Below are 19,375 nucleotides of genomic sequence, written 5' to 3'. Positions count from 1 at the left end.
ACGATGCGAACAGATCCCGTCTTCCGAACATGGTAATGGACGGGATAATTACGCGCAACGACGTGCAACAATAGCGGCGCGAGCTTACCGCTCTATGGCATAATAAGCGCCGGCGTATTTTGATCGGCGCAACAAGTAGCGCGCGCGGGCGGCGGGGCGCGTGCCGGGCGTGCGCCGCGCCCCCCGCCCCCGCGCCCCGCCGCCGCCGCGCGCGCGCTACTTAGCGTCGGGGGTGCGCGCCACCTCCGCCAATCCACCGGCAACCTCCGCGCGGCACACAAGTGCGCACTCGATACACACCACACTAGTTACACGAACATTCGCGATGCCGATGGCGGCGATTCATAGTTATCAAAATCTCGGCGTCGACCAGAAACTGACGCACCTGCAGGCGCAGGCTCCGAGGAGGCTGGCACCGGCTCCCGTGGACGCGAACCGCTGCAAGAAGAGATCGTATCTTCACCAGCCGTACCCGACCCAACCTGCTTCTGTAGCGCGCAGGAACGCTCGGGAGCGGAATAGAGTGAAACAAGTTAACAACGGTTTTGCGGCTCTGAGACAACACATCCCTTCAGCTGTCGCGGCGGCACTTGCTGGAGGCAGAGGATCTTCAAGAAAATTGAGCAAAGTGGACACATTGCGGCTGGCTGTGGAATATATTAAAAGCTTGAAGAAGTTATTAGAGGATAGTGAGGAGGGATGCGAGACACAGTCGGGGCTGAGCTACAACAACTCGTCGAGTGGCGGCCCCCACACTCCTCCCTTGTCTGAAGAATCTCACAGTCCAGCTCCATCGCTAGTGTCCGAGAGTTCCGCAGGGCCGAGCTGTCACGACGCGTACGAGTCGTATGAACCCATGAGTCCAGAAGATGAAGAGCTTCTAGACGTCATATCGTGGTGGCAGCAACAATGATTAAAGGTGAGTCTCTATTTATTTTACAAATCTTATAATAAAATATTTATGTCAAAAAGTGTGTCAAGTATTAAGATTTGACTTAAATATCAAATTATAACCGTGTGTATTTTACCTGCGATAACGCTAAGTGGTTTCATGAATGAATTTTTACAAACTCGAAATAACCTTCAAAGCTTTGATAATGATATTCTTATCACAATGTTTGCTTTCGTCGCGCCGTTGTTGTACAAGGTTCAAAGTTATCTAGTTTTTTATTAGTAACTCATTTGATAGAGCTTGTAGGTGTGTAAACAGTGTCTGACCTTATCATAAAGTTAAATTATTTATTTTTTACATAATCCTCCCCTCGCCGCGGCAGAGTCAGGTAGTTATCGCTAATAGTAAAGTTTTTATCCTGATCTTTTAGTCACGGTTACCTAAGGGACCGAATCTTTTATATTGCACAATTTGAATGAAGATTCACCTTCATCCTAAGCAAAAAGTAAACACGTATAGTATTGTGTGTGAGCATTGAACCGTGACACAGACTTTATCTATTCACTGAAGAATTACGAGACACAATAGCCTCAATAACAATGGCGAATCTTAAAATATGTCCTCGTATAAAAACTTGTAGCTAGGCGATTTTTTTTACGATCAGAAATAGGTTTTTCTATTTCAAGTTGTAAAAGATAGTAAGGACCCGCATTCTACCTTCTTATTTGCTTCAATAGCCGAACAGCAATTACTTCTAACAATCTTGCGGTTCGCCCCGCATGTAGTGGGAAAATTGCACATAAAAGTGATCTATTCTAATAATAAGTAGCCATAACAGATGACGCTAATTCTAAGTGGAAACATGTTGTTGTGTTTTTCACTGATATCTCAAGTTAATGCGATGCGTCCGGTCAGTGAGAGCTTTTAGCGAAGTATTCGCCAGTCAGCCGCCATATGGCGCGCTCTGATAGATTAAGCAGAACCGGTAGCGCCGTGACTAAAAACAAGATATTAAAACTCGCAAAAAATGTTTTGAGACGCTTCGTCGGCTATTAATTTATTGTACCGGAAGACGAAATCTCAAGAGGAAATAGAAGGGCGGCGGCGAGGCACACGTGTTACAATATTTGCTAAGCTCTATGCAAACATGTGGTGATACCGACCACTGTTCATGGGAATTACGCAGCGTCACTCGATACCGATCATTCAGAACATTACCTGTTGTTATCAAAGCTTTGACGCAAGTGTGTAACAACGTTTCTTTTATATTGCAAACATTTCAAATGTGTTTTTCCATTTTCCCAGGAACCCGTACATTGCGGTGATCAAAGTGCAGCCAATCAGCTTGGTGATTATGAAAAAAACGAGTAATCCTCGAGAGGAGCCGAGTATCGGAGCGCGAGAGCCTTCGAGGGAACCTCTAATTAAGCGCAATCAGTATATTCCTAATGAGAGGGGATAATGGTGGACTGTAACGACCCCATCGAAGCATTCCGCCGAGCGACTGAACACCACACGAATACCCCCACTGCATTTCCCACATCGACGGAATACCACTCAGAAGACTGAAACGATCATTTATTTGTTCCACTTAAGCATTTAGTTATAATGTGATTTGAAATAACGCTGTGCCTTAGTGTAGCCTTACGTATTACAACTTCCACCTAGACGTTTAGTTTTACAATTGTTTATAATTGTTATCTAGTCATTAGTTAGTAAGTATAGTTTACGTCATATTTCTCGGATCAACTGAAGCGACATGTCTTGTTTCGACAATCAATGCTCAGTTTAATTTTGTAAAATATAATTTTGAAAATGTTGAGACAAAGACTTGTATTGTAAATAGTTAAGATAGTACCATAAGACAGATTCCTAATATTATAAGATTTTATGAGATAGTTATAAAGAAAATTACCAGTATTCAACCAGTTGGTTGTTTCTGTAAGTAAATACATTCTTATGAATTTAATATCTGTTTTACTTTTCCTTTTATCCTCGCGTGTTCAACGCTCAATTATGGGAACATAAACTGAGTACTCCGATCATATTCGCTGACGACTTGATGCTAAAAATAAAACCTAAATTGCGATCATAAATCTAGCAAGTCCTGACTAATTTATTCCAATCATGCTCCCAAGAAGATACCATTAAACTACTTCAACAAATAGATATGAATACAAGAGTTTATTAGCTTATTATTTGATTACACGCATTCATTATAACATATACTGGTTTTAGTCACTTAAATATAGTGATAAAATATTAGCTACTTAAATATAAGTATGAGACGAAAAATATTCATTCTACGAAAAAGATATAGTTTTTGATAAAATTGGTGAACTTAATCTAACGTTCTACCTATATCTACCTGAGTTCGAGACTGGTAAACAATAAAATTAAGAACTTCATATTGTATGTAACTAAAATAAAATTACCTTATTCGGGATTCGGACAATTTTTATTACCTTTGAAACTAAATACATCGCCTAGACTCTCAATTTTGCTTTAAAAAATATTAAAAAACCTCTCTCTTTAATTTAGAAAAATATTTTTATTATTTAGCAGAAATATCCCATAATCCTACTATTACTTATACTCTTAGCACACGCAATACAAGTAAGAGAATCTTGTTATCAGGTACGGTTAAGAGTCGATTTAAAACTAGATAGAAATACAGTGGATACTAAATCTATACCGTAGTGTATAATATAACGGGGCTCTTAGGGTTTCTGCGAAGAGGTGCGTTTCAACCGCAACGAATAAATATACAGATAGCGAGTTGCTGATAGAATGGTAGCTCATCGTGTACAATCACTAAGCGAACCTGTTCTCGTCAGAACTCCTGTCCGATGAGATCAAACGATACACCAAGTTTTCTTACTATCATAAAATTATACAAACTTATCTAAAATTCACGCCTTCATAATTTATTTGCTGTAAATCAGATATAACAAACAAGCCTGCTCTTAGATTATTTTACAATAAATTAACACCCACGCACTAAACTGTCCAGTCTCGGTACATATGACAAGAAACGACACTGCAGCATAAAAATAAAAGATCATATCTACGTATGTTAAACAAACAAAGCAGAACAGGACGTTGCAAAATTAAAATAACAAAAGGTGCTTTTTCCACACGTGCCTTAACTCAGGTTACGTTTTGCAAAAGGAAAATAATAACACATGTATACGAAATACACAAAACGGGGGGCCTAAGCATACTTTGGCATTTAATTTGAAAAAGACAAACCATAGTGCAACAGGATCACGTCGCGACTCCGCCCACCGAAATCAAATTGCAATAGTAATTTTTGATAATGCAAGGGAAGCTTGAACCATTATGGGAGGATATTTCCGTCGGAGTATTAATTGTTTGAACTCGTTTAAATGTCGTTCGGGACGAGATCTGCTAGATATGGCAGGAACTCGTACAGTACACCTGTGGATTTGCGAACTGCTTTGTCGTTCACTCTAGTTAATTTTCTTAAGCATTAATTGTTGGTTATTATGCGCCGGCGCATCCGTTTGAAACAAACTTGTTTTTCATTATCTCGTCTACCTCGTTGTATAGTCACCGAGTAGGTTCGTTTATGTAGTGATTATTGCAATCTAAGAAAGAATCTTAATTTTAATTGATTTCGGATGGCCACTGTTGCGAACAACATGCGCGAGAATGTAGACTTGCAACATATTGAGCGTACTGTATCTGAGATGAAAATTCTTAATTATAAAATTTTAATACAAAATCAGCTGGTGGAAGATTAAGCATGAGTCCTCTCAGTCATTAAATAAAATTTCTTTAAAATTCGATACGTAATAACGGGCGGCGCGGAATATCGGCGTCATCAAACGAGGCGGGCGGGTGGCGCGGCGGCGCGGCGCGGGCGCTCGGCGCGGCGGCCTCGTGCGCGCTCGGCACCGCTCGTGCGTTTACGAGGCACGCGACCGTCGCGCGCGCTGCCACAGCTGCCGGTCACCACTTGCCCAGAACCGATTGCTTGAGTGCGATGCAAATTGCTGGTCGGTTCCATTAGATTCTTTTTCGTTTTTGAAAAAGGATTTCTTATAACATTAAATTTTACTTTAAAAAGTTTAATTAACGAAATCTAAAATCTTTTTACATAATTACTTTTTGGCTTTTTCGGCAATCCCCTTCGTGGTTTTTATTTTTTTTTAATACGACAGTATCAAACGCATCTACATTGATATAAATTCTTAGATTAGCCGAAATCAAACGTACAAAATCAACAATAAATTCATGTAGCAATTTATGCGACTCTAAAAAAAGAGGTCTGCGCTTCAAAAGGGACTGTGCAAAAAATCACTCTGTTTATCGTTACCAAGTGCCGCCCCAAGGGTCCGAGGGTCCATGTCCTTGGCCGAGAGTGTAACGTTGCTTCAATAAGCGTGTGACCTAAATCCCTGGGGCGGCGCGCGCGCAACGTGCTGCTATTTTGGAATATCGAACAAGTTCAAGTGCTAGCCGGTGGATTTTTTGCCCGTGTCGTTAAGTGAATGGCAGTTTGTTTACTCTTGTGCTTCAGGGAATTTGAAAGAAATATCGTCTTACAAAAATTGATTTAAAATATCTATCTATATTTAGGTATGCGTATATACGAATGTAGAAGGTCGACAATTTACATAATACTTATTTTCACGTACTGATTTCACTGCAAAGTTGGTTCAAGAATTTTTTAACTTTTTACGATGTAATGGCTCTACGACATAGCCATTGTTTGTATGTATCTCCACTTAAGCATGAATACGAATGAAGGCAAACTTCCATATAAGCAGAAAAGTAGAATTTATAAGGATTTTAAACGTATTGTTGACATCGCTAGCAAGAATTATGTATATTGGGTTAAATTCTAAAGAATTTTTCAAACACGCCGATCTTCTTTAAATTTGTCGGGGATGCGATGTAATAAAAATTTCTGGATTTCAATCGGAACGTACAAACTGTAATGTCCAAAGATAATGTCCTATTCAATGACTATTTAATTAATCAGTCGGCGCGGAGGTGCCATAAATTTTGAGTCCGCAATAAACCTCATTAATGGGCCCTAATGAATTGGAACTCAGTAGCAGGTAGCTTTATCTAAAATACTTCAAATAGTTAGGCCGAAATTCCTATAAAATAACGGTCATGTCACTCGAGGGTGCAAGTTGTCAACTCCCTGTGCCACCCTTAAACTTTGCATTTAATTGCCATCCCTAAATATTTGACCTTCGAATTCCTTTTATAAATTATTGCGGCTCGTTTTATAGCGAACACAATATCAACAGGTTATAATGACAGTACCATATTATTGTACAAACAGATGTACAGATAAAAGCAAAAATATGTATACAATGTTACTGTCAACTTACCTTTACGTATGAAAAGAGTAATTGCCACTTCTTTTAATTATGATATCAAAGTGTCAGCAAGTGTAAAAGTAAGAATGTGACTGCGTACATATTTTTGCACGTAACTGTACATAAAGTTGCGCTAGAATAAAAAGCTGAAGTTTAAGCATTAGTCAGTGTGGTTGTTATTATAATTTTATGTCTAATGGACCTGTGTTTGCAATATAAAAACTTCTTGTAAGTTGTTCGAAGGAATGGAGTCGAACAGTGTAATTTTATTTTATAAGAAAACATAGTATATGAAATATTGCTGAAATAAAAATAAATTAGATTATATAAATTATTTGTCATCCAGAGTTTAATTATATGACAATGACTTCAGCATAATTACAATTGATAATTTTAATATGTGTTAACATTGTTCTAAGTATGAGTCTTTGTTCTAAAATGAGTTTGACCAATTGGATAATGTGCTTAAAAATAATATTCCACTGTGCATATACTTACAATTACCTCAAAGTTACTGTTTCCAAGAAAAAAGTGTGCTAAACAGAAACTATAGAAGTAAAACAGGCGACTCTATACTCCATTTAGTTCGAACAAGTTATCGGCTTTAGTCAAAGGGCCGTCGTGTCGCGCTATTCAAATAATTAGGGCCGATACAACCACTTGCTTCGATCGAATTAAACCACATAAAATCGCTTCGACTCCACCACAAAAACGTTACCACGATGTATAGAGCCTTCGCGAACCGATGATCATTCACAGTTGTACCAAGCCATATAGAACATCGAAATAATGACCACTCGTTACTTCCGAATAAAACTAAAATGTAAAATATTTCGTCTTGTCAATTATGTGATTAACTTACCAACTTCGGCCGATAATTCTCGCGTTTCAAAATGGAAACTTGAATTGAGTTCATTGACCTGTCCAGGTGTAGACACAGTACTACTTTATCAATAAACGGAAGAAATTACCTGGCTATTGGTGTCAGTCAATAGTGAACTGACCTCTCATAATACGTTCTAGATTACGTTTGTCCACAATCAATTTAATTTTTATCGGCGCGTGTGATCTTGACAGCTGTCAAAGCAATGATAACTATTTTAGAATTTAAACTTGTATCCAAATATTTTAAGGTTAGTATCTCTATATTTTCTTTTGGGTAAGTAACGTTTTATGTTAGTACAATCTTGTAGAAGATGTATTTCTTATCAGGTTCATAGTTACACTTTTGATATAATTCTATTGATCGATTTTTAATACAGAATCTGCCACTTTTTAAACACAAGACGAAGTACAAACTAAAAAGATGTATTTGGCTACGTTCTGACAAAGTTTTTGGCTACGTTTAATATTGTAAAATCATTGTTAATAATTAGTACTTTAAATGCCCTATATTTTTATTTTTAATCACTGAAAATTAAATAACATTTAGATATGTTTTTTTTAATATCAGTACCTACAAATTTTGAGCACGCTTTCTATATAACTCAAAACTATAGCAAAACGCAATACGAAGCGCGGAACAAACTCACTAACAGACAATTTACATACGATCAATTGTCCAGGAAAACAGCAAGAGGTAACATGTCATCCAGTCTTGAGAGTCTAACGAAGACGCGTTCAAAAAACAGTGTTCACTTCGTCTCCGGTGGTCCGTCGCTGACAGCAGCCGTCAAGACAAGCCTTGTTATGCAACAATACCGATCTGAATTACTTTACAAGGCAATTATGTAGCCTATGGTACCAGCTAATTGCTCTAATGCTAATTGGAGCTTGTTCCCATCATTGTTCGCGAGTTATGTTTTAGCTGGGTGTGTTGAGATGAGCTACTGAGTGAGGCTGCGGGTTTAAGTTTTGTCTTTGATACTTAATAGAACTTACGAACATATGTAAATATATATTTTTCTCATAGGTGTTGGCAGAGACCAAAGATCGCCACGTGGTACGATCCTGACAAATTTTCCTATAAAGTAATCTTTTAATAACATTATTTGTATAATTAGGCAGCTTACGAACATTGCAAATGTAACTGAGCTGGTACCATAGCAACCAAAAAACTAAGAAACGCATGTACTTTAATTGGGCGTCAAATAAATCTACTTCAAAAAAGCATTTTATTATTCAGACAACGTAACTTCCAAAGAAGAGAACGGTAGATTAATCACACTTAAAAGCATCTGCAATAAAATAAATTAAGGGATACATTACTTCAATTACTTGCAGAACATTCTGGAGAATCGATCAAAGTATTGATATGTCATAGGCGCTTCTGACTAATAACTAACAATCACGAAACACGAATACCAATTTCCCCTTTCACGGTTATCAACTAAAATGTGTGCGGCTTAAAATTTGCTAATAATGTACCACTTTGCTCTTTGCAGTTTCGAGCCGCTACGGTAGTTAGAGTATATTAAACGTTAACGTGTTGGTACTGGTGGGCATTCATTACGATCGGCGCCGCCCACAAGTCTGTTCTTATACGATGAAATGTACGATTATAAGGCAGAAATCTGATAGCAGGTAATCGTAGTGCAACACGCTTTTCCGCAATCACGCGATCATACTGGCTTCTGATCTTCAACCGGCCTATTTATTACATGGAATTATTAAAAAGGATATTTTTGTAGATGTTCCCACAGGGCTAATCGATGCTTTCATCGTGATATACTGCATTATAATCATGGAGTAATCCAGTCACATTTATCAGACATTAACGAGCCGATAAATAGATCACTAGAGATAGATAGTTCAACAAGGAACATTACAAAAATATCTGTCCCAAAGTAATTTGTAAAGGCTTATTTCTAAAAGGTAGCGGCCCTTGTGTCCCGGTTTATAAATAAATGCTTCATCGGATTTGAAATTTGATAAAGAGCCACATTAACAAAGTGCAGAGATAAAACGAAGGATATACTAATTCAAATCCAGTTTAAAATATTGTATCTTCTCTTTTCGTCTGAGATAGCGCTATCTGAATCGTTGGTCCCATAAAGTTTAATAATATTTTACATGTCGGGACAGAAAAGATCCAGTAAAACGATCTATTTTGAAGTGAAAAAGGGTTTTAGTTGTAATGGGGTTATTGTGTAGAGTCGTGTAAACTAAGATTTAGGATATAATAATGTCACTATATTTATTTTAGAAATTTAAAATAACACGAAAAATTATTGTCTAGAAAATTGACTCAATTTGTACATCAAAATAGTGCCAAAAAACAAACAAGATTATAGCACCAATTTATAAGATCGGATAATAGCGCAATTTCAAATCACCAATATTTTTTATCAAAACAATATAGTAATACTCCAATCATATCAATTTCATGCCTCAGAGGATCATTTCTGGTTATTGCAACCACACTACTGAAGACAACCATACGCCACGAGCTAGCGGTCAATTTGCAAATGTCAGTGACCTTCAAAAACCATTTGCTAGGGTCATTGGCTGGTTTACTCCGACCACATCAATTTTCTCACCAATTTTCTATTCCACTGCGTAAATCAAGGTAAGGCACGAGTCAGAACGATTGAACTGTGACGGTAGACGGTATTTCCGAAATCGTTGCGGCTTTTGGGTATTTGTTTAGTGAGATATCGACCACCGCGAGTGTAGTGAAATTACGAATAAGCTTGAATGTGATGATACTGCTTATTATTTGTAAAGATTTGTCTGCTTAATAATAATTACACACTCAGGTTTCTTCCTGTTTGAAGCCTTACTGTGTCAGTGTATAAAATTATTTAGAGTCTGCTATTACCTGTGTTCAGCACTTTGATATTTATAATATTCCGTGCGAATATAAATCAAACATTAAGAATTAAAATATTATTATTTTTTAGCCTGTCAAAATATTTAATTTTCAGATCAAAATATACAACAGGTGCTAATAATCCTACATCAACTCACACGCGAAAAAGTCATTCCAAATCAAGAATCGTAAATAAATCAAAAAACAATCGCTGCATTCAAATTCGTAAGAAGTTGGTATTCTGGTAATAATCGGTGAATCGAGACCACCAACGTCTGTGGAGGTGGTATCTTAATTAAAGGTTAGGAAGTCAAGCGTCTGCGTAGTTCCGGCAACGTTTTTACTTCAAACCAGTGTTTATACGCAATGAATTGTTTCAAAGAATTATTGATGCAAATTATTCAACCAGAAAGGCGATGATGAGTAAAATTGCTTTCTTGATATTTGAAGAAATCAGTTAAAAAGAGAGTATACAGTTGTACAAATTTAAGAAAAAGAAATTCCTTTAACCGAATATTTTATTATCTAGTTTGCCAGGTCCGATTTCCGTAGAGACAAAAGCATATGCGATCTTAATAGATGTTTTATAGCTCATTTAGAAAATATGAGAACACGTAGGAAGATTTATTTCTAGCTTTTCTAGTGATTGTTGACATGACATGACAGTTTGAAAGTTCGACACTTTTTATAATCTCTAACTTAAACCTCACAATTTCTATTTGCCCATAAAAAATGTCACAATTTGTAAAATAAGAGCCAAATGAAAGCTTAAACAAAACAAAACCGTCAACATTTTAATTATATAATGTAGCGTAACAAATTTAATGGTTATAATTGTCGTTAAGACAACAATGTGTGGAGGTAGACCGCATCGAATGCGTCGCTAGCAATCAGTAGCTATCTCTTAATGGGCGGTAGTTGCATATCGAATGAGAATATCACGGAGTGGGGGAGCTCCGGAACTAATCGAATGGAGCTGAGACCGTTTGTTACATTGAAAAGTTTAACTGTGAACTTATTTTTGACACTGATTGTTCAAAAGATATAGATTCTTAGTGGATTTTTATAGGTCATCACAAAAAAGAAGGTTGAAATGAATATAGATATAGAATGCGCTAAATAGGTTTGTGTGTCTAAATATAGAAAGTAGACGCTTCAAGAAAAACAAATAGCATAAAATAAATATGAGGAAGGAGTACATGTCTCACAACGGACAATCGCAATCTTTGTTACGTCTTCATCACGCGCATTACTCTCTTTTGTCTCTAATGCTGCTATGTTCAGAGAGTTATTTTTACGCGGGTTATAGTTGCATATCGAATGAGACTATCACGGAGTGGGGGAGCTCCGGAGCTAATCGAATAGAGCTGAGACCGTTTGATACATTGAAAAGTTTAGCTGTTGATTATTTTGTTCTTGACACTGGTTGCTTTTGCATTCTAACAAGTATAACACAAATAATTTGAAAAAGATACATATATAGCATAGCACGCGCCAAATAAGTTTATATGTCTGAATAAAGCAAGAAGACGCTTCAGGAAAGACATAAAGTAAAAACAAGAGTCGTGAGAGAGGAGTGCATGTCTCAAAAAAGATGGGCTCTCCGTACTCTTCTCGTTCGTTAGAGATGCCACATAGAACGGTACTAAAGATCTAGCAAGAGGGTGTATATCTTTTGGAAGACAAGTGATAGAAGAATATTGATATTAAAGATATTAGAAAAAATTAATAAATTTAACCCACAAATGTCCCACTGCTGGGCAAGAGTTTCCTCCCGTAATGAGGGAGGGGTTAGTCCCTAAGTCCACCAAGCTTTGCAATTGCGGTTTGTGAGATATTAGATATGCCATCTTCATTCTATGACTCAATGTCCTTGTAAAGATTCTCCAAAAGCAGTCTATACCAGTATCTATTGAAATAATGAATCAAGAGTTATGATTCACACAGTCACGACAATACCTATTATCATCGAAATTACTATTGCATCCGCTAATGATGATTCACAGATTCTTGAGGAACTGCTTCCGTTGATCAAATTCTAGTTTCAAGACTATTGTGATAATTATACACAGCATGCCATTCATATTATTATAGTCCAAATTAGTTCGCTATGCAGGATATTTTTCTATATTTTATTTTTAGAAGTAGCTTATAAATATGTATAACAGTGTGTGTTACGCAATAGAAAATGTGCAGATTTAGGTTATTTTTTCTAACACACACTAAAATTTCTTCACAGAGGTATTCCGGACTCCGGTGGTCCCACAGTGGCCAGTGGCAAGATCAATGTAATGACGGTGACGAATCGAACCCGCTCACCGTTATTATCTTAATGGATTTATTACCATACATTACGACCAACAAAAGATCTAATCCAATACGCTTATTAAGTACCTTTTAAACTTTTAATTGGATACACAGTAGTAATTTCGAGATATTTCTTTAATATTTTGGTAGCCAAACTGGTTGAGAGTAATTGAAATTGACTAGAAAGTTTCATAACTTAAATGATTTATGGTGGATGAGAGATTTTCACATGGGACGTGATGGAATATGGTAATGTGCTAGTGATATTATAATTACGAAATAGGTAATAATCTGATCGTAGATTCAAAAGATGGTCCAAAACTGGATGGGAAACTGTAGTGCAAAAAGATATGATTAAGTGTGAGGTTTCCGAAGACGATGTCGAGGACAGAGCGAAGTGGAGGAGAAAGATCAGGAAGCCTGACCCCACTACTATATGGGATTCATAGCATGGGAGAGAGAGATAATAAAATAACGAAGACGAAGACACGTTAAAGCATAAAGATTTCAAAATACGACAAATGAAGACGATATAATTATGTACTTATTGAGAACAAATAATAATGCCACCAAAAACATTCTGTATAAACCTCAAGTCTCGCAGCTCAGGCTTTCTGGCGTAAAAAGTAGTGAGATCTATATAATACCAAGTCGATTAATCTATTTCGTCTCTAATTAAAGGACCTTCTGTCTTAAGTTATTACATAAGTTATTATCATGCCAATATTAAAAATATTTTACGTTTAAAACAAATAGACCGACCTGGCCATCGCATGATTTGTATGTATTACACTACACAGCACGACGAGTAGTTAATGCTCCTGAAATTTTAATGGCGAATTTGTATTTTTATGCGATGACCAAGTCGATCTATTTGTTTTAAACGTTAAATATTTTGAATATTGGCATGATAATAACTTATGTAATAACTTAAGACAGAAGGTCCTTTAATTAGAGACGAAATAGATTAATCGACTTGGTATTATATAGATCTCACTACTTTTTACGCCAGAAAGCCTGAGCTGCGAGACTTGAGGTTTATACAGAATGTTTTTGGTGGCATCTCACTTCTTTTTGTAGAACGAACATAAGTCCAATTTGTATGGAAAGACGTTTTTTCTTACAATTCAACATATTTTCCTATGAGAATGTTGTTTAGTTTCATGGGCTAAACACCCTTACCCACCCTATATCCCCTCCCGTTATGCCTCATATAGTATGTACCTATCTACACCTATTATTTATTTATTATTTTCTACAGTAATAATGAAGTAATAATGATTCATTAACTGCAAATGTAACCTTGTAATCTTATACATTTATATGGGATTACAAAGTTATTGTTGCAGTTGGTGTATTTAGAAAACTGGACCGAAATTAGAAAATATTAAATTTTTCCCAAAATTAAGACACTAAACCCTATTTGTATTCTAAATTTTAAGCTTCTAAGTCTGCTAGAAGTACCTTAGACTTTTGATGATCGGTGAGTCAGTGAGTCAGTGAATCAGTGAGTGACAAAATTCAAAATTTTAACAAGTTGTCATTCCTAAACTACTGGATCAAATTGACTGAAATTTTAAATATACCGTGTTTATACAATGACTGATTAGTTGCTGAAAATTCAGGCTTCTTGTTTTATCCACAACGAAATTATAGGGGGGTCGAAAATAGCCCGAATTGCTTCGAGAAAAGATGGTAACGGCCGTGCCGCTTTTTTTTGCTCGACTTGCGGGGGCACTTCCGTGCCCCCAGAAACAAGCAAAAATAAACAATGATTGCCTATGTTAAGGAATGTGACTACAACCGGCTATGTCATATTATGTAGGAATTAAAATAAATACCAAAGTAGTTAACAATAACGAGAGGTAATACGAACAAAAATATAGTATCTGAGAAAAGGTTATCTTCTGTATATATTGCATTGACTGTAAAATCACTTTATTAATTTATGCAGAAATTGTGAGGTATACTTAAACATGTAGTAAAAATCTTTTCGGTTTTCCTTGACAATCAAGTCTGGTCGATGATTGTGTATGATAGTGTAAGCCGACACGAAGCATAAAGCTTCCAGTTCCTGCGCCAATTCTCCTTTTATTAGCACAATTATTTATCTTAACGATTTTAATTCGTCCAATCTGCAACTTTGTTCCAAACGTTGACCGAAACCATTTATTGCCGTAACTTCGTCCCATATCATAACATGAATTATTCAATTTGAAAACGCAAATAAAATCATTAGGGATATTATTTCACGCAAGCGGAGTATATGTTTTAATGGTGCCATTATTTTTAATTCACATTCAGTATTAAAGAACATCTCATAAGCCTGGAGTCTGCAATGGTAGCGGTCACGCATGCTCGGTACGATTAATTCAAGCCAATCAGGGCCTGATTACACGCATTACGGACTTACAAACTAACAAATGCGGTTCAAAAAGCTCTTATTGTGTACAAAATAAGTGTTATTTTTCTTTGTTGTAATTATTTTTTGTTTTCAAGTAGGCCTGTGTTCAGAACCGGGTTGGTCTTTAGAAGATTTTACAAGGATTTCACGCGATGCCACTCGATTCAATGGAGGCGTAGTATATTCTAACCCGCGGCAGACAGTTACTTACCGTTTCCCTTGAAAACGTACCATTATATCTTATTACTATAGAATTTTAAGTAGTCTATAAATTGAATAGCTAGTGGTTTAATAGGTAAATGTTTTGCTAATATGTTTTTTAATTATCTGGGCTTTTTATTGCAATACTAAAGGGGTTTAAAAAACAAAAACTATATTTTATTTCTAACTATGCGAGTCTGATTAAGTATTATTTTTGCTAACGCGTATATACTTCAAATCTATTTTCTCAACTGTAAAGTGGCTCTCAGAAAGGTAAATGCTGACGATTCAACAATTTATTACGAAATTCTCTCTCTGATGTTGTATTAACTCATTCGTGTATGCAAACTTGTAGGTCTACTAAGTTTTAGCAAAACAGAAGTTTCGTTCGTTACTTGGTTACTAGTATGTGTATATTATATGTATATTAATTTTCGATTTCGTACTTTTGTGAGCTTGAATTTTCATATGGTAGGATTAAAAAAGCTTGTAAATTTATTCATTCTGAGGCCCTTAGAACACGAGTGTGGCTTGAAGACTAAATTCGCTAAATATTTGCTAAGTATTGCTAACGAACGGTCAAAGAATCAACCGAAATTCTGTCCGAAATTTCGTTCTTGTTGAACTATAGTAGGCCTCTAATACGTTATTCATAGATAAGTATTAGTAAAACGTACATACATTATCGCTATCATTATCGTCGTGTTAGTATCTGTAATTTGATACAAGATGTATTATGCGAGGACACGTACACTGTCCTTTAAGTTGTAGGAACTAATTTATTAGTACTGCTAATATTGTAGTTTTGTTTTAAGTTTACAGTTACTCCTTCAACTATACTATAATTTAATGACCTGCATTCCTCAAAACCCTAAACTTTCTATCATTTCTATTTTCAGAGCTTTTTAGCTTTCCACCGTTAAAACTGTTTACAACAAAAACTACCTATTTTGGTGACGAACATGTTAAACCGCAAAATAATGTTTAAAAAATTACTAAAATTGTGTAAAACGAAAGAGTATTACTCATTCACTCGTAAAAAAGAGAAATGCTAAAAGATACTAAGACCTTTTTGCTAAAAGTTAAGTCGGTAGTGGCTAGTAGTTTTAATTTTCCAATTCTCATTATTCAAAATCTAACAAAAAATCGACCGTTCCTTTAAAACTAATATCATTACCTCAGTAAAAGGCTATTTAAATTCAAAAATAATAGCAAGTTTACATACCATACAAGTGTATATTTACCAGACAGTTCTGTTACCAAGATACATGGAGAGATATTTATCTTAAACAGAGTCGCTAACGAACTGGTCACACATAAAATGTTCATAAATGGCATTAAGCAATGCTATCTTTTGTTAGATGAATGCAGTGATACAGACCCGGTCTATCTCTAGCCGATAATAAGTACATTGTTGTACACTAGGTTTTATACGTGAATACGTGACAGTGTGATCTCATATAGACCAAAAGGGGATATAGAATTTGGTGTAAATATTATACTAACAACAATATTGTGGTGATAATATTGTGCGCAATATTTTTTTAAGTTTAGGGTTTTCAAAAATATTATGGTAAGACATACCGTAGACATAAGTACTGTAGGGCGATTTTCTTCTTTTATTGACAACCGATAACCGGCTAGCAATCGAGAAGTTTTGTATGAAAATCTGATTATTTGTATTCTAAGTGCGATATGTATGGGCGTTTGCCCAGCAGTGGGACAATACAGGCTCATAATAATAATAATAAAGTGTAATATGTAGTTGTAGTCGTCAGGAAGTCTTTTGGCGCAAGTTGGTCGTGGCCACAGACAAAAAAGTCAAGATAAAATGAATGTTAGTGTTGTTATTAGATTTTTTGTTTTCCAAAATACAATTTTAAAAGGTTCTTGAGGATTCCTTTTTGAGATATGTTGTTGTCAATATTCGATTAAGTCTGAAAATATCGTGCCTTTACAATGTATTCTTATTACCGAGCATCACTGCTTCTGAAAAAGGAGTGGGAGAAAGTCAAATTTATGGACAATTAATATTATGAACAAGCAAAGATACTCATTTTAGGAAGATTTTTATCTTTATTTATTGGGAAAACAACAAAATAATTATTTAAAAATTAAACGGTCAAATAAGTGATTGGGAAGAAACATGTAATATTTTTGACTGCGTTAACTTAGTCCCCAAAAATCAAAACATATATATGTATTTGACATAGCTTTACTACTTATATTGGTATACAAGAATTGGGATAGACTTTTAACGTGCCCTCAGGAGCATAGCTGTTCTGATACATGGCGACCAATCTACGGGATATCCGCGCTAAAGTTTACATAAATCACTAATCGGTTACCGACCAAGGAATGCTAAACATTAAGTAGAGTCTACCGGTTCTTGAGAGAGGTAAATTCTGCTGATTAGTATTTTTCAATTGCTATTCCAGGAAAACAGTTTCATACAAGAAAAATAAATCGTTACTTGTTCGCTAATAAACTTGTTCTTCCAACTTAATGGCAATAAGTACTTTCTTCAACAAAAAGGCCCATGGCAAACAGTTTAATAAATATTCAGAGAAATTAAGTTATCTTGCAGATGTCCAAAATATGATATTATTAATGGCTACCATCACGTCAAGAAATGTTCAGCTTCATCATGTTAAATTACTGCTGTTACGGTCACGCGCAAGCGAAACGAAAATCATATTATTATGTACTGTATAATTGAATTAATTCGATAATTCCTAAGAATTATTGCGCCATTACAATTTACTGTCTTCAGGTCAAACATGACTGTATTCTCAATAAGAAAGGCTTTATGGACGACACTAACTAATAATTACTGGCAAAGATAACATTTTTAGGATGATGTTTATCTTATATTATATGAAGATTCATTCAATAAAATTCTTCAATGGTTTTTTATGAAAATCTTTTGCTACCAAAGTTTTATCGGCCAACTCGGAGAGCTGAACATACGGACTTATTAAACTAGGAGCAAACTATGTTTTGGTTAATCAATGTGGTTCACTCTAAATACAATTTTTAGATGTGTGAATTGTATGTTCAACTCTAATAACTAACTGCCGTAGTCAATCTTTAATACAAGATAAAAATGAAATGTGTTACATTTTATAAAAAAAAATAAGTAGTATTAGGGAGTAATATATAATAAATTACATCAAAATCATCGCAATTACTCAAGGCTACTGAACAAAATTCAGGTGACACTTTGTAATAAGGGTCGCAATAACTTGCCACCACAAATTAGTTCGTAATAATAGTGGGTTATATTGTCAGTTTTTGCACCATCAATTTTAAAGGACACCCACGTCTATAGATTACTTCCGATCACGAATATATTGACACGAACGGTCCCCCACACAAATTACTGAATAGTAATAATTTCTTTACAAAATTCTTATTTAAATCGGACCTCCTGCGATTAGCAGTCAGTAAATATGCCAATTTGTCACATATCAACCCTTATGGGTTTATTTTGTAGAAGTGAGATGTCACGTTGTGTGGCCACATGCCACCAGCAGCTACCTTCCTGTATCACGCAGAGCGCCGGACATAAGTTTTGACACCATTAAAGATACAGTAAAGATAAAAATAATCAGCGATTGACCACAAGGAATTCTACGTACACTATTGAAACATAAAATTAAAACTGCAAACTATTTTGAACCTTATTCTCGAAGTAAAAGAGGCTATGTTTCATGTGTCTCCATTTGCAACAAAAACAATTCATCATTCCATACCCCAAACAGTCCTTTGTACTATCTGATCTACTTACTTGTGACATTTTTTGCTTCGTATTGTTTCTTGCCGAAGAATAATGGTGTTTAACTTTTTGTTTTAATCCCGAGACGTAGATAGGAGTGCAAATAAATTTAGCGAGAAACTCTCATGGGGGCACGAGGGTCTTATCTCCACGTGTGGTGCTCAAACAGATTAGAAGTGTTAAATTTATCTTAAACACGCTTTCGATGTTAAGATTAAAATACCTGAGCGGACAGCCGGTAACGGAATTACTGCTAACATGGCAGCCTTTGTTCGAATTTAAAAGCGAATCGATGCGTGCTTGAATGTAGTTCCTCATTATTTCCTTTCGATTTCAACCGCGATTAAAATGTTCCGATATCATTAACGAAATCGAAACCTACGATGCGTTATGTGGCTGAATGTCCTGCACACAATACAGCCGCACAAAAGCGTCCAGACCACGCAATAAAAGCGTTCCCAATAAAAAGTAAAATGTGAGTAAAGGAAGTGCACGGCGGGCGGAAATGCAAACTCTCATTGTGCGAACTTGCACGTGTTCCGGAATGTTTTGTGCACGCCCCTGCACTCGTGCTGCCAAAAGGCACCGTGAAAGCCTCCTCCAATGAAATAATGCCTATTTTCAGTTGCTGCCCAGCGTTTACTTTTTTGAAGTCAAGTCTGACATATGCATGTAGAAGTGT

The 19,375-nt window shown here is 36.0% G+C and overlaps 1 protein-coding gene across 1 annotated transcript; it reads left to right on the top strand.

The window, feature by feature from the left end:
- Nucleotides 1-262: 262 nt before the first annotated feature.
- On the top strand, nt 263-2,837 carry LOC142974164 (achaete-scute complex protein T3-like). Its single transcript, XM_076116327.1, has 2 exons — nt 263-919; nt 2,198-2,837. Exon 1 carries the CDS (start codon nt 326-328, stop codon nt 911-913), a length of 588 nt encoding a protein of 195 aa, XP_075972442.1. The 5' UTR covers nt 263-325; the 3' UTR covers nt 914-919; nt 2,198-2,837.
- Nucleotides 2,838-19,375: the final 16,538 nt, after the last annotated feature.

Source organism: Anticarsia gemmatalis, chromosome 7 (genome assembly GCF_050436995.1).
Source record: "Anticarsia gemmatalis isolate Benzon Research Colony breed Stoneville strain chromosome 7, ilAntGemm2 primary, whole genome shotgun sequence".
NCBI lineage: Eukaryota > Metazoa > Arthropoda > Insecta > Lepidoptera > Erebidae > Anticarsia > Anticarsia gemmatalis.
This window is presented reverse-complemented; position numbering and strand designations above follow the sequence as displayed.